Genomic DNA, 18,260 nt, shown 5'->3' with positions numbered 1-18,260 from the left:
AACACATAGAAACGAATGGGACTATTCATGTGATTATCTGGTCCAGAGTATGATTTGCATGGACTTCTCCTTGGAGCAGTAACAACAGAGTGGCATTTCTACCTTTTTTGAAATTGGGTTGCCAACTTTTTTTATTATATAGTCAACACAAACATTGCTTTTTAAAAAACTTCCTATGCAGCCTCAATAAGGGGCATTGCTGATCCATGCTCCATCTGTGCCAAAGCCTCTGTCATTGCCATCTGCAACAACAGCTGTCCTTGTGACACTGTGGTTGATGAGAGCACCTTAACACTGGCCTAATGTCTCCAGTTCCATGTAATGGGTGCACACCTGTGTCCACTCCACCCATGTATACCTCACACAAATGAAGACTGCCAAGTATTGAACTTCCACAGCTATGTTACTGTGAATCTCATTTGTATAAGAAAATTTAAACAGTGATCCTTACCTTAGCTTGTCTAAAATATCCAACAACTGAAGCCCTGGAAGAACAAAAAATACATATATATTGGCATTATGACCTACTTGGCAGTGATCTACTATGATCTTTATATAATGTTGCTCTCATGAACACTTTCTGCAGAAATAAGAAGTGAAGCTATCCTGGATCTGTCAAAGTAGGCAGGTTCACTCAACAACCGAAGAGACCTGCAGCTCACATCTGCAGCTGAGTGAGCCACTGAGCATCCCTTTGGGGTTACAGAGCACAAGTCTTCTCATTCTAAAGTAGATGTCTAAAGCAAGTCAGATGAACTGTGAGATCAAATATCCCTTTTCCTCCACAGAAGGAAACGGAGCCTAGGCTCACCAGCACAGACGTGCACATTATATGAGGTGAATCCAAACTTCATCTCCTTTTATGGTGAACTGTAATATAATGAAAAGTGGCCACAAAAGATGGCTGGTTATAAAAATGCCTTTGAGAATATCAAGGGGTGGTGGGATGATAGAAAAGATCAAAGGTATGGGAGAGCATCAAATACATCTGGCTAAAGAAATGTTGATGAAGAGAATAGAGAACACACAGACACACACAAAAATAGGACTCCAGCTGTATTTGCAGTTTTCATCCCCAGCCCTCTATAACCACCTCACAGGTACATGTGAAAATAGAGCCATAAAACTGCCCTGTGCTTGGCCATTGAGTTTTTTCTGAAGAAACTTAGGTGTCACAAACATCCTTACCTATGAACTCATTTCGGATTTGTGTTCTTGTTCTTAGGTCTTCTTTCCCCAGTATGATGGCATTGATAGCACTCAGCAGTGTCACCATGTATGGCACATTATCTGTGTTCGACAGCTCATTCATTATGACACTGAATCGATACTGCTGGTTCTTCACATTCTGTTAGTAACACAAGTGACATTTCTGTTTAGACAGTTCACTAACATCTACCTCTTCAGTGCAGGCTCTCAACTAAGGTCACTATCTTAAAACCACTCTCAATTTATGCCTCAAACCACAAGACAGGAAGATATAGTTAAAAGCAGCATTCTTATCATGGAACAATGTCTGGTCAGCAGGGGATATCTGTGAAACTCCTGCTTTCTGCTAACTTATGCATCTGATCTCCTGACCAGTGACACCCATGCATATGGCACCATCTACCCTGGTACTTTTCCTGACAGAAAGAACCTTCTTATTGGTAGTCCTTTGCTCAGAGATAAATCACAGAGCAATGCCTCTGGGCTTCTGCTGGCCAGGCCAAAATTCCTACAAATTCCTTTGTGAATCCCTGCCTCTCTTACCAAAATGATGCAAAGTGACCTTCGCTCCAAACCCTTTTCTCCTCCTGAAGCTCAAAACTTGCCTTGTAATGGTCCAGGGCATCCATAGCCAAACCATGGCCATCTGATGAGTAAATGCACAGCGCAGCCAGGAGTTCAAATACTTGCTTTTTCACCATGACATTAGTTGTGTCAAGTGCTGGAAGACAATGAAACAAAACAAAGTGAAAGAAGATTTTTAAGAGCACGAAGTTCTGAATCTCTGCGTCTCCTGCTATAAGGCTTATGGATAATGGCAGAAGAAAACCTGAAAGAGTGCAGCCAATACATGGAAGGCAGACAGGAAGAAAAATATCCTTATTTATAGACGTCCCACTTCAATAGCAGTATGTGGTAGTAACTTCTAGCAGGAACAGTAAATGTTAGCTCAGTTACCCCGCTGGCTTTTTGGTGCTGCATGTAGCTGTTCACCTTTTCCAAGTACCAATGGAAATGCTGTAACAGCAGCCAAGATCTCAGCACTTGCAGTTATGCATTCTATTTCCAATTTTCCCATGCAAATGTTGTTTTAGAATAGCAGATGAACCATTTTCCCCAATTAATGAACCTTGTTTTTAGTGCAGAATCACTCAATGTGCATATCAAATAGGCCATTTGTTCTCTCCAGTCCTCATGCAATCCCTTTTCTTCCATTCCTCTCTCTCTCTGTGCCCTTGGAGGTGAGGGGAATGGATTAGGTTCTCTTATTTTTTGTTTATCGGTGCACAAAGAAGCCAGACTGCTGAGAAGCCCAGGATATCCCATTGTCTTTCACAGTCCAATAATGCCAGTTCTGTATTTCACACTGGTTAAGAAAATACAGTGTGGAAGAAAAGGAAGAGGACTTGATAACTATAGAGAGGAACAAAACATTTTCTAGATTAGATGCATTTTAATGAGCTATTAATAAGGGTATCCAGGTGCAGCTGTGATCTCAGCTCTGTGGAACAACACAGAAGTTATCCCAGCCCCACTGCCAAGAAGTGCTATACAAGGAAGCCCTACGAGATGTCCTGAGAAGTTTCCTAGCAAATGAACAGCAGGAAATGTTGCAAGATGTTATATCCCATTTCCTAGAAGGAAAAGACTGGGCAACATGAAAAATGGACTGTTAACATAGAATAGTTTGAGTTGCTTTGGACTTTTGAAGGCCATCTAGTCCAGCCTCGCTGCAATGAACAAAGACACCTACAGATCCATCAGATGCTCAGAGCCCAATCTAGCCTGACCTTGAGTGTCTTAAGTCTAAAAAGCATCAAGTCTAAACAATTCCACTCTTCCTCCTCCTTAGAGGCTACAGGTTTCCAAGCTCTTTTAATGCCTCTCCTTCTGCTCTTGGACCCCACAAAGACTAATAGAAAGTATCTACTGAGAAGCTAGGTACTGGACTTCTCATGACTGTATATGGCCAAGGCAGTGCTTATTCCCAGCTTCTCATGAAGCTATGAAAACATCTGTGTGAAAATGAGTCCATCTAAATGGTATTAAGTGGCAAAAGCAATGTAATTTCAAAACAGACATTTTTAAGAGAAATTAATTCCATTAAGCAATTGCAATCAACAACTTCCAAGAAGCCTGTTTCAGTGCAAGACAACAAGAAACAGAAAAAACCCACACTGTGTGGCAGGAAGATGTCTCCTCACCTTGGAAGAGTTTTCTGACATAGCCCTCATTGTTCACAATGTATTCAATGCCTCTGTGGGAGTTCATGACTGCTCTCACACAGTTAATGCAGGTAAGCTGTAGCAAGGCGTCGGAAATCCTGGCCACCCCTCTGCCAGACAGCCTGTCCAGAGCCTCCAGGAGGAGGTCCAAACCGCACAGCTCCAGGAACTGAACCATCCAAGCATCGTCACTGTTCTCCAGGCGCTTCTTCAGCCCCGAGTAGTTCACCACCGATGGCATTTGCAGGAGGCGGATGCACAGCTCTGGCTCTGCATTTTCCAGGTTGGCCTCTGACTGGTCGGTATCCTGGGGCCCGAGTTTCTCCTTCAAGGCAGCCCATTTCTTGTGGGCGCCTTCCTTTTTGATTGACATCATGAACAGCTTGTCCTGAAAGAAAAAGAAAAGACAACATGAGAAGACCATTTAGGCTGAGTACCAACCCCACAACAGCAATGTTTTTTTCTCCTAGGGTCAGGACTTAAAGCACAACCACAGAAGGTTCCTGATCCTATGCCAGCTCTCCTGCATGCCCGGCATACACTGGAACCAGTCCTCTGTTGAAGAAACTAAACACATCCCCTCCTTACAACACACATTATTTTCAGACCCTGAGAACCCTGTAAAGAGACTCTTAGCACCTCTAAGTCAGTAAATACAGCTTTACAAGTAGTCAATTTCCACCAGTCAATAGCTACTATACCTATTTTTGTGCAGTGAAAGGATAACGATGGAAACAGCATTATCAGCTCTGAACTCCTTATGCCCATTAAACCACTTTGAAATCTTACTGCAGTGGAAATGCTGTGCAGTTTCTGAGTATTTGTAATGGGAAGTAGAAGTCATTTGAGCATATCCTGTTCATATAAGCATCCAATTACCCTGTCATTTCTTTTTTGCTTTTGTTTCTTTTGAATGATGCAAAGGTTAATTTTATAACACTCACTCAATCTCTTCCCATCTGCTGTAGCAGCAAATATGTTTGCTAAATGTGGTGCTTGTGTGTGCTAATGTGAGACCCCAACAAGTTGCAAGTGGAGGGACTGCAGGGGAAGGCCATTAAAACAGCAGTAAAGCTTTTTGGAGATGAAGCACATCCTTTCAAGGTCCATCTCCTATGGTCTGTCTCAGCAGCAAGGAACATGAGGACTTGATTCAACACGAACAAGCATCAAAGCCAAGCCAAATGAACCCTTTACACAAGACTTTATGTTTAAAGGACGCTCATTTCTCAGATCCTCAACAATTTAGGTTAGTTATCTAATGCAAATGATTTTCAAAACTACATGCAGTAGTTTTAAAAATGAATTTAAAAATGAATGACTCTCAGAGGGGTCAGTTCTTCCACAGAAGGAGGCTGACCCCTGTGCCCCAAAGCCAGCTATTAATGCTTCCTTCTCCCCTGCTATGCCACCAGCAGCTTTGCTTCTCTGGGTTGGTGAGCTCACATGGAGACCAACATAACCCAGGTGCCATTTATCCTCAAAACCCAGCACCTGGTAGACTGAAGGATTCCAAGAGAATCTTGCCCTTCATTACCAAATGCAGCCAAAATATTTACTTACTCATCTGCAAGGCACTTGGGAGCATAATATTATGGACTTAAAAATGGCTTTTGGATGGATGCAAAGTGTGGTGAGATGGGATATCTGAGGTAGCTCAAACAGTTCCCTCATGGCAAAGTGTTGGGAAGCATTTCTTGGCAGGACACCTCAAAACACAGCTGACAGCATTAAAGTCTGTGTAGGAGTAGGGTCAGAGGGTTCTAGAGTTGGCTGGATATGGTCACAGAGAAGCTCTAAAGAAGCTGCAGAAGCTCTAAAGAAACATTTTTGCAGAGGGGAATCCTTTGCTTTCCCTTTGATTCAGGTAACTGGGACTCCTGGCATTTTTATTCCATTAAAAGCAATCAGCATGAAATCACATGCTGGCACAATGGGCCAAGCCCATGCTCTCAGCCCCACCACCACCACCCCAATGCCCTGGGTGGGATCTGTCCCTCTTCTTGGCTCAGCTGGAGCCCCAGCTCTTTGCTCTCTCCAGAGTGAAAGTGTGCACCAACACCAAGCAGAGAATCTGGTTGCAGAGCTGCTGACTACAAGCCTCTTCTCTCTTTCAGTGACTTCTTTTTATACTCAATAAATCACCTTTTTATTTACATATTACTAAACCTTTCTTATCAAACCTGGTTTCTTATCAAACCAGATAACGTAACAGGCTGATTTTTTTCTCCCAGTTGGACAAATACATCTTTATATATAGTATCAGTTACAGGAAGTCAGAGAGATTATAATAGGATTATTGACCTTAAGCTTTGCTGATTTCTGAAAATTAAGCTAACCCAGTGCAACAGGAGACAGGAAATACCAACAGTGCATCCTATTTGCCAGAAGAGTTGTCCTAAATTATCCTTTCCCCCCAGCTGCTCCACACAGATGTGAAATGATGAGAAGCAAACCCAGGCAGGTAAATACTGGAGCAGTAAAGGCCTGAGCTGTTTTGCACTGAGCTGAACAAATTTGATTGATTAAATATTGTCTCCCACAGAGCGTATTCCCTTTTTTGTGGGGAAGAAAAAAAAAAAAAGAGGTAAATGTATATAACTGTAAAAATGAAATTAATTAAATAGGAGCTGTGCTATATAAATGGGAAGAAAATAAATACGGAGACTGCAGCACAATTCTACAGATGGTGTGATAAATCTGTTTACAAACATGGATATGAGTGATATATTATGAATGCAGCATCTTCTCCTGTTTTCTATGAAGCACAGTATTGTGAAGCTGCACAGCTCCATCCTCAGGGGGCTGCTGGCTTCCCCTTTTTACCTCTCTGACTACAGGAGCTTACCAGCAGGTAAATAATGGCTGTGGAGTGGGGACAGTTATGAGATTAAAATGGACTGCAGTGCAGTGGTGGAAGTGAGGTCCCCAGTTTCTGGCTGGCAGCACAGTGCCCTCCTCATCTGCACCCTCAGCACAGCATGAGTGCTGCTCCCTCGGACATGTCCTGGTGCCAGCTCCCTGCACTGGGACACCCACAGCTCACACTGGGATAAACAGTGCCCTGCTGATCTTGCTTCTCATCTTTGGAGCTAGGTTAGACCTGGTGGGGAATGACATCTGCAGAAGTCTGAATACAAAAGTACTCCTGAGCAGTCAAATTTGAGGAGAGTCATCATAAATGAAATGCTCATCCTCTTGCTCCTGCTGACAGCAACACTAATTCATGGTGTTAACTGCCTGGATCATTGGGTTTGCAAAGCCATGATGCTCCCTGCATCCATTCAGCCTGGTCCTTTAAACTTTCCTCTTCCTTTCCTTCTGAATCAGATGCTTTTTTGCAGCATTGTGTGCCCTTTTTTTCCTCCAAGTAAAAGCCAGCTCCTAGGGAGATGACATCTGTGGGGGATAAATCAGGGCATGTCAATACTTCCTCCACCCTGTGTTGCTGGAGAGAACAGAGCTGTACAGCACAGCATTCAGTCTTGATTATTACACGCCTCCAGGATGCCATGGATCACAGCAAGGACCCAGGAGGACAAGCAAAGGACGATTTTTCAGGACTACTTGATAGGACTGGGAGAGAAGGAAAGTGAGAAAAGTTACAGATTCAGAATCACTCATACCCAATGCCCATATTGCTGGACAAAGAGATGCCATTGGGAAGAGAATGTCCTTTGAGGAGGGCAGACTTCATGCTCTGCCTTCATTAAATCACAGCTCTTCTCTCAATGAGGCTGCTGCACAACCTTGGCCCCAAGAAAAGCTTTTTGGGGGCTGCTCAGCCCCTCCCTCCCTTCTGTGCTTGCTCCTGGTGCTGGAGAGGCTGCTGTGCTTTGCTGTCTGCTAATGATAGGTTTTGCTTCTGGGTAGTTCCAGTTTTCACTCCACTGCTGGGAATATGCAGAGCTTTTGTATTTTGCAACATGTCAGTCTACTCAGTCACTATAAAGAAACAACATCCTGGCTCTGCGCTTTCCAAAAACACTTCAGAAAGCCTGATGGGTTTGTTCCTCCTCCTGCTTTCATTTGTACTATTGTGCTTTCCTGTGCAGTGTCTGAGCAGCTCGGTGCACACCAACTAATGAAATCATCCTCCTACATGCTGAAAGAGGGGGGCAGCTCTATTTTAGGCACAGTTTGACCCCTGGTGAAGGCCCACTGCTGTCCGTAGGAACAAGGGGAGCTCACGTTAAGAATCTAGTGGGAAAGTGAGTCGTGCCAGTCAGAGGCAAGATCTGCACAACAGGGGTGGTGGATGCCCTGTCTTTTAAGGCATTCTGGGTCAGGCTGGAGGGGGTTCTGAGCACCTGAAGTAGTTGTCCTTGTTAATTGCGGGGGAGTTTAACTAGATGACCTTTAAGGGTTCCTTCCAACTGAAACAATTCTATGATTCTCTCTCCTGGCCAGATATAAGCTACAGTATCATGTGGTAGTTTGCACAAACAAGTGGTTACCCGGTCTACTCAGTGGATTGGCAGTGATGGGGTTAACACTTGTGTCTGCTTCCTCCCCAGCAAACAAACAAGTAAATAAATCATTAGTCTGCTGCAGGAACCACGCACAAATCACACTCAAGTGAGATGCTCAAGGATGTTTGTGATAGGATCTTCAGAGCCACTGAAAGTCATATTTATATTCAAAGCTTGCTCTAGCTTAGATTTAAATGGGCTTAGAAAGAGTTGCAACAGTAACACAGTCAGATGCTCAGTAACCAATTTTCCTTATCCTGGCAAGCAAGGTTTAAAAGAAATCAGTACAACAGCCAAAAATGGCCGCTGCTACTGAGGAAACACAGCCAGAATCAACACCTGATCCTCCCTCATCAGCCAAACCAATTTTAAAAGCTTGCCCTGGCAGATGAGAGCCCTGCAGCATCCTTAACTGCTACCGCAGGTCTTGGGTCAGTGATGCCACGTGGCAGCCAGCACCCATTCCATGCACACTGTGGATGCGCTCCCAGCAGCGCTCAACACAACCCACAGCACGATGCCGTATCCCATCACCAGCGCTTCCTCATGGCATCTCGACTCCTTTCCAGGTCCCAAGGAAACCATGCTGGGCTCTATGGCATGTCTGGAGCCACCACAGCTCCTGTCCCAGCAGTGCCAATGCCATTTGGCATTTCAGGATGCAATTTATGAAGATGATTTGATGGCCACATGAGAGGCAGAAACTGTTACCCAGCAACATGCAAAGTGCAGTCATAACTTTCTAAGATCCTCACGGTTTGCTCGCAGTGGGAAGCTGTCAACCAAACAGATACTACAAGAGCCAAAAACCTGCAATTGCTTCTTGTTTTGTTTTGTTTTTTAAACTTTTAAACACCTCCACAGGAAGCCCAGAGGACAGAAAAATGAATTCCTGCCCTGGAGCTCAAGCCAAAATATTCTCTGGTCTCTCTCACCTAAAAGGATGGTCTTGAATCAGCACTGTGAGCCCTCACTTCCAATCCAGCTCGTGTTCTCCTCTGCCAAGCAGCCCTCAGTCATTAAGGTCTAAATCCCCAAACTAGCAACTGTCTGCAAATCACACAGCTACAAGAAAGTTCAACAGGATGTCAGCATTTAATAGTATGTAAATATCAGTCTGTTGAATGCTGCAAACAAATAACTTTCCTCTAGCCTCCAGGAAAGGTATTTGCATGTCATTTGTCACCCCCTTCATTCGCTCTGTGCTGGAGATGGGGATCTGCATGAAGTCCCCGGGCTCTAAACAAAAGATGTGAGGTGACTCAGAGCAGGAAAATGATCTGACAAAGGGTGTGAAGAAGAAAATATATTTAATATATATAACTGGAAAAGAAGAAAGTTAACCAAGGTGGGATGGAATTGGCCAGGGTGAGACAGATGGAAAACCATCCTTGTCCCCACCTTTGTTGGCTGCAAGGCTTTGTGGCATTGGGTCCTATAGGACTGCAAAGTCAGCAGGGTGTTGAAGGTGCATATAACTTGGGTGATGCCTCCCCCGGAGCTGCCCACCCAGCAGACATCATTCCATGTCAGGGATGTGGCTTTAGGAATGCTGCTTGTTCTGAGCACTCCTACATTCCTGTGCCTCGAGCTTGGCCTGAGCTCAAGGCTCTGAGGATTTTTATAACTCATTTTAATAGAAAATCTTTTCTGTTCTGCTTCTGGTTGGGTTTTCACAGAGCTCTGAAATGGCTGCATTCACTCTCTTGGGAGGTGCTTGACGAGAGCTGGTTTTTATTGAGTTGTGAATATTTCAGCACGGCCCATGTCAGCAGCGTCCTGCTGCCTGGCTCGTGGCAGCCATTAGGCTTCAGATGCTGTTTTTTCTCCCTCCATGAGGCCTCCAACCAGCATAAATCACCCACAGGATGAAGTTCCCTGCTCTAACAGAGAAACTCAGTACTTGTGTCCAGGAGCACCACTGCACCAGTTTTGGCTGCATCAGAAATGAATCACAGAGTGCTTTGGGTTAGAAGGGACCTCAAAGATCACCAAGTTCCAGCCCCTTGCCATAGGCAGGCTGCCATCCACTAAGTCAGGCACCAGATCAGGCTGCCCAAGGCCGCATCCAACCTATCCCTGGAATACACCAATCCGCCTGTCCCTAGGCTCAAATCCAGCTTGCTTTAAGGGAAGCCTTTGCCCCGTGTTTTCTAACTAAGGCAGTTTCACCGTAACAATTCAGTGCTGAGGAAATGACTTAGCGCAGTTCTCCGTCCTGCTGTAGGAAGTATTACAGTCCAAGATAAACATTCCTCCATGATGGATTTTACATCAGCTCATGAGCACTGTGTATTCCTGAGGTGCAGCTCCCAGCCTTTCCACCAGTCACTGCCCCGGTTACTGGGAGGCAGTGGATGCACAGCAGGGCTGCAGAGAAGAATCAAGTGACTAAAATCCTGCAGGAGAGGATCTCTGGTGTCACAAAACCCTGTTCTGGCAGCCAAGACAAGGAATTTAAAGAGCTATCAGCTGCCATCAGGTTTCATCTGAACTCTGGACCTTAAAGATATGCCAGAAATGTTTGTTCCCTGAAAGGCTGCACCGACTCCCATGTATAAAAAGAACAATAATAATAATAAAAAAGAGCAGAAGCAGTGAAATCAGGCTAAAAAAGCAGAAAAGCAGCCCCAGAACTGCAGGGCTTCTGCAAGCCTTCAGCACAGGAACAGATCTGGCAACGGGGAGCAGCTCTCTGTGACCACTTGTTGGGTGCCAAAGCAAAGGAAGGTGAATGGGCATGTGCTTGTGGGATCTCAGGGGGGGAAATGAAGGTGTCAGGAAGAACTGCAGATGATTTGATATCAGCGCCTGTCCTGTGTATGGTGATCCTATGCCAAAGGGCAGGCAGGTCCAGAAGAGCTGTGGGGGAAGATACTGGGGAGGACATCTTGGTTGAATTCTCTCCTCAGAGACTGAACAGATTTTACCTCCAGCCCTCGAGACACCGACATCTGTCTGCCTTTCTGCCAAATACATTCGCTGAAGTTGATGGTAAAAGGAAAGAAAAAGAAGGAAAAAAGGCCTCTTGAAGTAAGTATCTATCTGATGGACACTTCAGATAATGAAAATCAAGGACCAAGCTGCTTCTGGCACGTGTCTATTTCCTGGAACATTGTATCTAATGGGGTAGATCTATTTTAAACGTCAAAAAACATTCAGCCCACAGTTCTTCTAGGAAGTTCCTATAACAAAACACATCCTGTTTTGGGGAGGGTTCTTTCAGCTGGGGAAGCACCATGAACTCCACAATTCACTAAGCAGGATATGACCACAATAAAGAAATAAATAAAAATGAACCCTGCATCAGCAGTTTTACCCAGAGCAAACGGCACAGACCCATGCATGGGTTTCTAAAGGATGCACGAGCTCACACTGATTACATCTTCAGCAACTTCATCTTGCATAACTACACTGCAGTGCATGAGAAGGAAGGGAAGAGCTCTGCAGGAGGTTGCATGCACTTTGGAGCCAAACAGCAGCTCAGATCCATGTCAAGGCCTGAGGGCATCTACTGAAAAAAAATCTGTGGGGACACCAGAAGGGTCCCTTAAGGAGGTTGTATTTTTCCACCTGCTCCTCAAGCAGGTTGCAGATGTGACTCCTTCCTATGAAGACTGGCTGTTCCAATTGAACAGCCCATGGTCCATGTGGAGTCCATCGCAGTGAGCCATCAGCCCAAGAGCAAACATCCTGAGTGCTTTTGTTTTGATAAGGCTGATTGCTGCCAGGATTCCTAATGGCACAGCAAGGCACACACCACACACATTAAGGAGATTGGCCCCAGATACCTGCCTGGGAGCTGTATGGCTGTGGATGTTACTAAGAGCAACCAGAGAACATGCCCTGGTGCTAATTCCAAAACTTAAGCATTTGAGGCATTTGAAACAAATTCATGAATAGAGCAGGAGAATGGCTTAGCATTATTTCTAAGCTAATCACTCCAAACATCCCTTCAGACTATTTTCTCCACTGCTAGGTGAAAAAGTTTGATGTCTCTTTTATAAGCGGTAATCCCAGTGCACTGAGTGGCTTATTGCACTGTTTGAAGAGCAGCTAAAGCTATCCCTCCTAAAAGCTCTTGTTCCTGTACTAAGCCACATTCCTGTAATCGATGTGAACGGATTTTAACATGCTTCAACCACCTGGAGGTTTGCAATGAGATATTCTCATGTTGGGGACAAAATAGTCCCATGATATATTTTAACATAATAACATAACCAGATGTAACATAAATACAAGGTATCTTATGTTAACGCTTTCTTTGATGATCATTATGGGTCCCTTCCAAGTTGGGATACTCTATAATCTCTTCTAGTGTTCCTTATGAAATCATTTTAAACACTTTAGAAACAAAGTGTTGATGCTGTTGCTTTTTTGTTTGTCTTTGAAAAGAAATCATGTAATCACAGAATCATTAAGGTTGGAAAAGATCAATAACATCAGCCAGTCCAAACCCAATCCATCCCACCATGCCCACATCCCTCAGTGCCACATCTCCATGGCGCTTCAACACCTCCAGTGAAGGTGACTCCCCCACCTCCATGGGCAGCTGTGCCATTGCATTACTACTCTTTCTGATAGATAAATACACAACAAATGTTAGGATATCATTTTATATGCGATTCACCTCTATAAGGCTTGCTTTCACATTTGCTTACAGGTGTTACCAAAGTGGAGATTTGGGAATTACAGGCTTGTAAAACAACTCATTGTTGCCATAGTCTTTCACCCTACCTTTGTCCCAGCTAAACAGAGGCGGTGTTCAGGGCTTAGCTATGTGAGTTCAGTGCACTCCCAATAATGGTAATAACAAAACATAGAGTTTATCCCCAGACTTCTAAAAGAAACCTCAGGAACTGGAAAAAAAAACAACACACAAAATAACTCATGAATATTGAACAGCTTGTTCTGAAATTTGGAGCTACAGTGCATCAGTGCATAAACAGCACATGCAGCCAAGCAGGCTGGGGAGCAGCCGGCTGAGGAAGCGGCAGTGCAGCTCAACCAGGCTTTGGCTGCTGGGGAGCAAAGTGCCACACCACAGTGATGTAAAGCAGAAGGGAAACAAGTCATTAACGTCCATCAACGAACAAAAACATTTGCTCCCAGGCTCACCTTGGCAGGCTCAAGTTTGTGCAGTTTATCATACAAGTCAGGAGCAAGACAGGCTCACGAGCACTTCACAAATTGCAGAGCCCACTGCTGGTAAATACTGCAACCCACACTCACTTATTCCACACAGACCTTTTTACTTGGGGTAGGAATGCTTTTCTTCACCGCGCTCTGCACGTGGTGTTAAGCTGACTACTCTAAAGGATTTCTTTTTTTTTTTAAATAGCAGAAATAATTAATCTGCTTCAGAAAAATGAATCAACCCTTCCTGAGCTAGAAGCACACAAAGGAGGAGGTTGGCACCCTGGTGTACATTAAATAGAGCGCAGCCAACTGAGTGAGGGAGAGTCTACTGTGTGCAGTTCTGGACTCCCCAGATCAAGAAAGACAGGGAACTGCTGGAGGGAATCCAGCAAAAGGTCACTGAGATTACTGGGGCCTGGAACCTCTCCTGTATGAGAAAATGCTGAGAGCTCTGGGGCCGTTCAGCTTGGAAAAGAGCAGATGGGGATTTTGTCAATGCTTATGGATATCTAAAGGATAAGGACTTGTGTTACTACCTGGGGCTTCCATCACACCAATGCTTTCTCGCTGCTTTCAGAGCATGCGGTGTGATGGCTGAGAGCAAAAGTAGGATGATGAGTAGCAGATAGTTTCCAGATAGAAGAAACCAGCACAACAGAAGCAGTGTGGAGATAGCTGCCTTATTGAAAATAATGTGATTTAACTGCCAGAGCAGAGGGCAATAAAGTTATTCCTTTGCTGCATCAACAGAAACAGGGCCAAACTGAAAATAAACAGGTAAACAGAATTGATGCCATCCTCTTCCCCCTTCTCAAGCAGGGGGAATGGGGCTGATGCTGCATCCACTTCCCCACTGCTCCCAAGGCTGGACAGAAGCAGACCCCATGGCTTCTATTTTGTTTGACCCATGCCAGGGTAAAATCACAAACATTTTCCATTTAAACGAGAACTAAACTTAGGTTTTTACAGCACCAGGGTACCTCCTTTCCCACACTTTCCTGGAGCTATCCCAGTACAGCTCAAATTCCCCAGCTCTCCTCTCTCGTTAAAATGTGACTCAGCTCTCCCAGCTGGAAGCACAGAGACCCACGCAGCCCCAGGCTGGCCATCAGCGGCATCCTGTCTTCATTTCTGCATCCACCACCAGCTTGAAGGCAACAGGATGCTTTGGATGGGGGAGAAGCAAGTGTCGTTGAAGCTGTGTGCGCTCTAAGCAGCTGGAGTTTCTCTTACATCCCTTTCGAGAAAGTCCTTCTAGCACAAAGGACTGACCAAGGGCACCTGTACAACAGGTCTCAATGGAGCAGCAGAGCAAAGAGCAAATGGTTTATTTAAAAGGTTTATTACTTAAGCATTTTCCCAAATTAATACCACATAACACTCAGATGAGTCAAAATAATGGTTGTGGTAAGAAGAATAAACGGGAAGTCAATGCTAAATAGCACCACCTGGTGACACCCACTATACCCATACCAAGTTGATTGTGTCACGCAGCCAAGATCTGGCAGCTCTTCACTTGCCTTTATTTTCTTATTGGACACAGTGCTGGCACAAGGTCCCCTTGGAAGTGAGCTGCAACTTTCTGGGTGCTTTTAAAACACCCTGGAGTCCATTGAGTGCCTCAGTCCTGGAGCCCAAGTGTCACCCACTGAGTCCCAGTCCTGGCTTTGCCCGCTCCCCTTTATCAGCTCAGCAGGTTTCCCAGAGCAATTTACCACCACAAAAATGCTACAGAGCTTTCTGCAAACACATTGCCTGCTTAAGATTCTCATCGATTTGCGGCTCCAGTATTTCCAGCACTGTGAAATGTCAGCGCAGGTATCAAAGTACCAGAAATAGCTGAACACCACTGGTTACATCAAATAGAAAAATCACTGTGCTGTTAAAAGCAGACCCTCTTTCAGAGCTCTCTGCAGATAGGAAGGGCTATGAAGACAAAACAGCAGCAAACCTGCCACATTGTACAATCCTTTCTAACTGCAGCCACTCCTGCACGGCACAGGCGATGACTCAGTAGCTCATGAATTCCACACACCCTATTTGTTTCTACATTCAGTTCCACAAAATCGGCTCCTTGTCTATGCCAATGACATCTGGTAGCAATGACAAGGCTTGTCTGTTGCTCAGTGGTTATTTTTCTTCCTAGGAACAGAGAGCCAGGCGATATGCAGCCTTGACCAGGAACTTTCCTTGCACAAATGGGGCGACCCCTTTTTGCAAAGCGTTCCCATACTGCTTTTTGTTCCCTTCCTTCCATCACTCCTCCACAGCTGGAATGCGAATGCTGTGACAAGAGCCACACCTAAGCTCAGAACAGCCCTACCAGCAAGGTATCACCTTATGTAAGATGGACAAAGCCAAGGCTCTTAACCTAATCTCATTTTCTACCTTCTCCCAGTTTGGTCTTAGCATCTTGGTTGCCAGCCTGGGACAAAAGAGCTCTCAGTGCAGTGAAATAGGGAACTGCCTGCTTGCTTTGTTGCACATGCAACGCTGAGAAACACTGCAATAATAGTTTAGTGGGTAATACAGAAGGATATAATAGATTAGGTCAGAAGCACCTAGTAACACTCACCCTGAGGCACTGAGCATTCTGGGGAGCCTCCCTCCTGCACAAGGGGCATCGGGCTGCAAGGCTGCACTGAGCTGCTGCACAAAACTTAGCCCATTTTCACCTAGTCACATAAAACAGTGCACACAGTGTTAAAGTGTTTGCAAATGGAATGCAGAGATCTCTTTATGATGGGCTTGTTTGCATCTGCCCACTGTGGCATTTTGCACTGCGTGGAGCTGGATTTGCTCAGCACCGCTGGGCGATGCTATGATTTAACTGTGTTGATTCAGCGGGTGCTACTTCCACTGAATCATTATTGATAGACCTTATTGCAAATAGTAAGGACAAGGATCTAGCTGGGAGTTCAATCTGAGCTCAGATACGAGCCCTGAGACTGTCTGAAGTTGCATGACTTGCTCCAGCTCTTTAAGACAGTTTAGTGGGCACAGTGGTGATGAACAGTTGGACTAGATGATTTTGGAGGTATTTTCCAACCTTAATGATTCTACGTTTGCTGCCTAACCTATTGCATTGCATTGCAATCCACTACTCAGTGACTCCCATCTCATGGCTGGTTACGGTGCAATGATGGATTAAAAATCCCTCGTCAACAGAATAATTGTTGCGGAGCAAGTATATAATTGGAGATATGGAAGTAAATGGTGGGGAAAGAGGGACAATATGCAACTTAGTTTGCTCTGATAAGAAACGTTTTCTACATGGTCACTCTGAGAAACCTACCATGCATAGCTGGCACACAAGGAAAGGGTAGAGTTCCATTTCCAACACCTCTGAAGCACAGCCACCTGCTGCACAGCTTGCAACAAAGCTGGGAGCCAAGGTGAAGGAAGGCGAGCAATTGCAATAAACAAAGTACATATCCACAGGGAGCAGACAGACACTCATGTGGAAGGAAGCAGTGGTGGAGTCAGCACTGAAAGTGGGGAAAGCCTGTCCTACCCAACACCTCCCTTTACAGCACCCTCATGGGAAGAAGCAGGAAAGTAGGAGAGAGCCAGGAGGAGGGTGCAGCAATACAGAGCATGGGGATATGCTGTAAAAGTTTCAGCTTCTCGCTTCCATCACAGGATTGAAAGAGCCCAAAGAGGACGCTTATTGAGAACTAAATAATCATCGTGCCAATATAAAGTGAGAGAAAGAAACATATTGGAAGAAATGTTACCTTTCCCAGGAGATCAGGGAGAAACGAATCACAGCGGTGTGCAATAAGGCATAATACCATTCGGTGCTCAATCTGCTGACCTGCCAGGTCCCTTCCTGTCCTACATTCAGACGATCTTTTACACAATGGCCCTTGTACAGTGCTCACATTTTTGAAGCAAAATTCTTGGACAGCAGCCTGGGAGGGGATTATTCACTTACAACAGCACCAAAAGGCATTAGCCAGGCTCCCGGCTGCCTACAGCTCCCTGACGCCACCTCAACTTTGGCAGCTGCGTAGTGGAAAACCAAACTGATGTGGATGTAAGAGAAAATGAGATTAGCAACTGGGGAGCTTAGACTGTTCTCCGTAGGATGGTTGCGACCTTACTGCGGCTGATCCCAACTTTTCTTTATAACCGACTTCAGTTACAAGTTCCCCCACAGACAGCAGAGCGAGTAGCACAGCCTGCAGTGTATGCTCAAAGCAATCCCCCAACCTCAGCAGGTTGATGTACGGTTTTGAGGTACTTCTCGCAGATCAGAGTAACCCCAGCACGACTCCTCCGCCCCCCGCCTCTGGAATTCAGATCCCGGCGCTGATGTTGCAAGAAAACACTTCATCAACGCAGAGCTGTTGAGCAAAAGGGAGGACGTGGAACGAGGGAAGTATATAGAGCCGGGCAGGACTTGGGAAACCCTGCCCCAAAACCGAAGAATGCTTCAAAATAAAAGCCGAAACCCGGGGCAGACAGCGGCTGTCCGCAGCCCCAGCGGACCGCAGCTCACACCTGCTGCAATCCGGACCAACACAGCGCAATATTGCCACCGGCCCGTGCCGCCACCTCCCCGCTCCGTCACCGGTACATGGTACGGGGCACCCGCACCCCGCACCGCGTCCCACCCTCCCGCACAGCAACCGCACCTGCAGCGATGCCTCCGACCGGGCACGGAGGCTTTTCCCCTTACACCGTTTTGCTCACAGCCGATTTGGCTCTGGGAGAGGACTCCCGGCTGGGCTGCAATCCACGGAGGGGAATTTCAGCTCAACTCCTCCTACTGGCTCCTACCGAGCATCCCCCCCCTCCCGGTCCCGATGCTCTTACCGCGGCGGTCTCCTGCGGACAGGAGGCAGCGAGCACCCAACCTCCAACGGAGCACGCACCCACCGAGCTCTGCCCATCCGCCAGCCGCGGCGGCCGCGCCCGGTTTAGAGGCGGGGCGGGGGCGGTGCGACGAGGGAGGGTCCGGCTCCGGTCTTGGTGGGGAAGTTTGTGGAGGATGAGCCCCTCCACCCTGGCCATGCTTATAGACGGGGCCTCGGGCTGCGAGCGTGTGTGTCAGTATGTGCTGCTGGGCTGCTTCCTTGCTGCGGATGCAGAAAGAGTAGACGGGTGGCTTTGCTTTGAGAATCATGAAATCGTAGAATGATTTGGGTTGGAAGGGATCTTAAAGCCCACCTAGATCCAACCCCTACTGTGGGCTGGTTGCCCCCCACCA

General features: G+C 46.0%; 1 protein-coding gene across 1 annotated transcript; it reads right to left on the bottom strand.

The window, feature by feature from the left end:
• Positions 1–447: 447 nt before the first annotated feature.
• INF2 (inverted formin 2) lies at positions 448–17,982 on the bottom strand. The gene is made up of 5 exons (XM_015865477.2): positions 17,867–17,982; positions 3,414–3,822; positions 1,815–1,930; positions 1,189–1,348; positions 448–485 (listed from the first exon to the last, which is right to left on the bottom strand). The coding sequence occupies exons 2-5, from the start codon at positions 3,808–3,810 to the stop codon at positions 448–450; spliced, it is 711 nt and encodes a 236-aa protein (XP_015720963.1). The 5' UTR covers positions 3,811–3,822; positions 17,867–17,982.
• Positions 17,983–18,260: the final 278 nt, after the last annotated feature.

This window comes from Coturnix japonica, chromosome 5 (assembly GCF_001577835.2).
Source record: "Coturnix japonica isolate 7356 chromosome 5, Coturnix japonica 2.1, whole genome shotgun sequence".
NCBI classification, from domain to species: Eukaryota; Metazoa; Chordata; class Aves; order Galliformes; family Phasianidae; genus Coturnix; species Coturnix japonica.
Note: the sequence above shows the minus strand (reverse complement) of the source record. Positions and strands in the feature narration are given on the sequence as shown.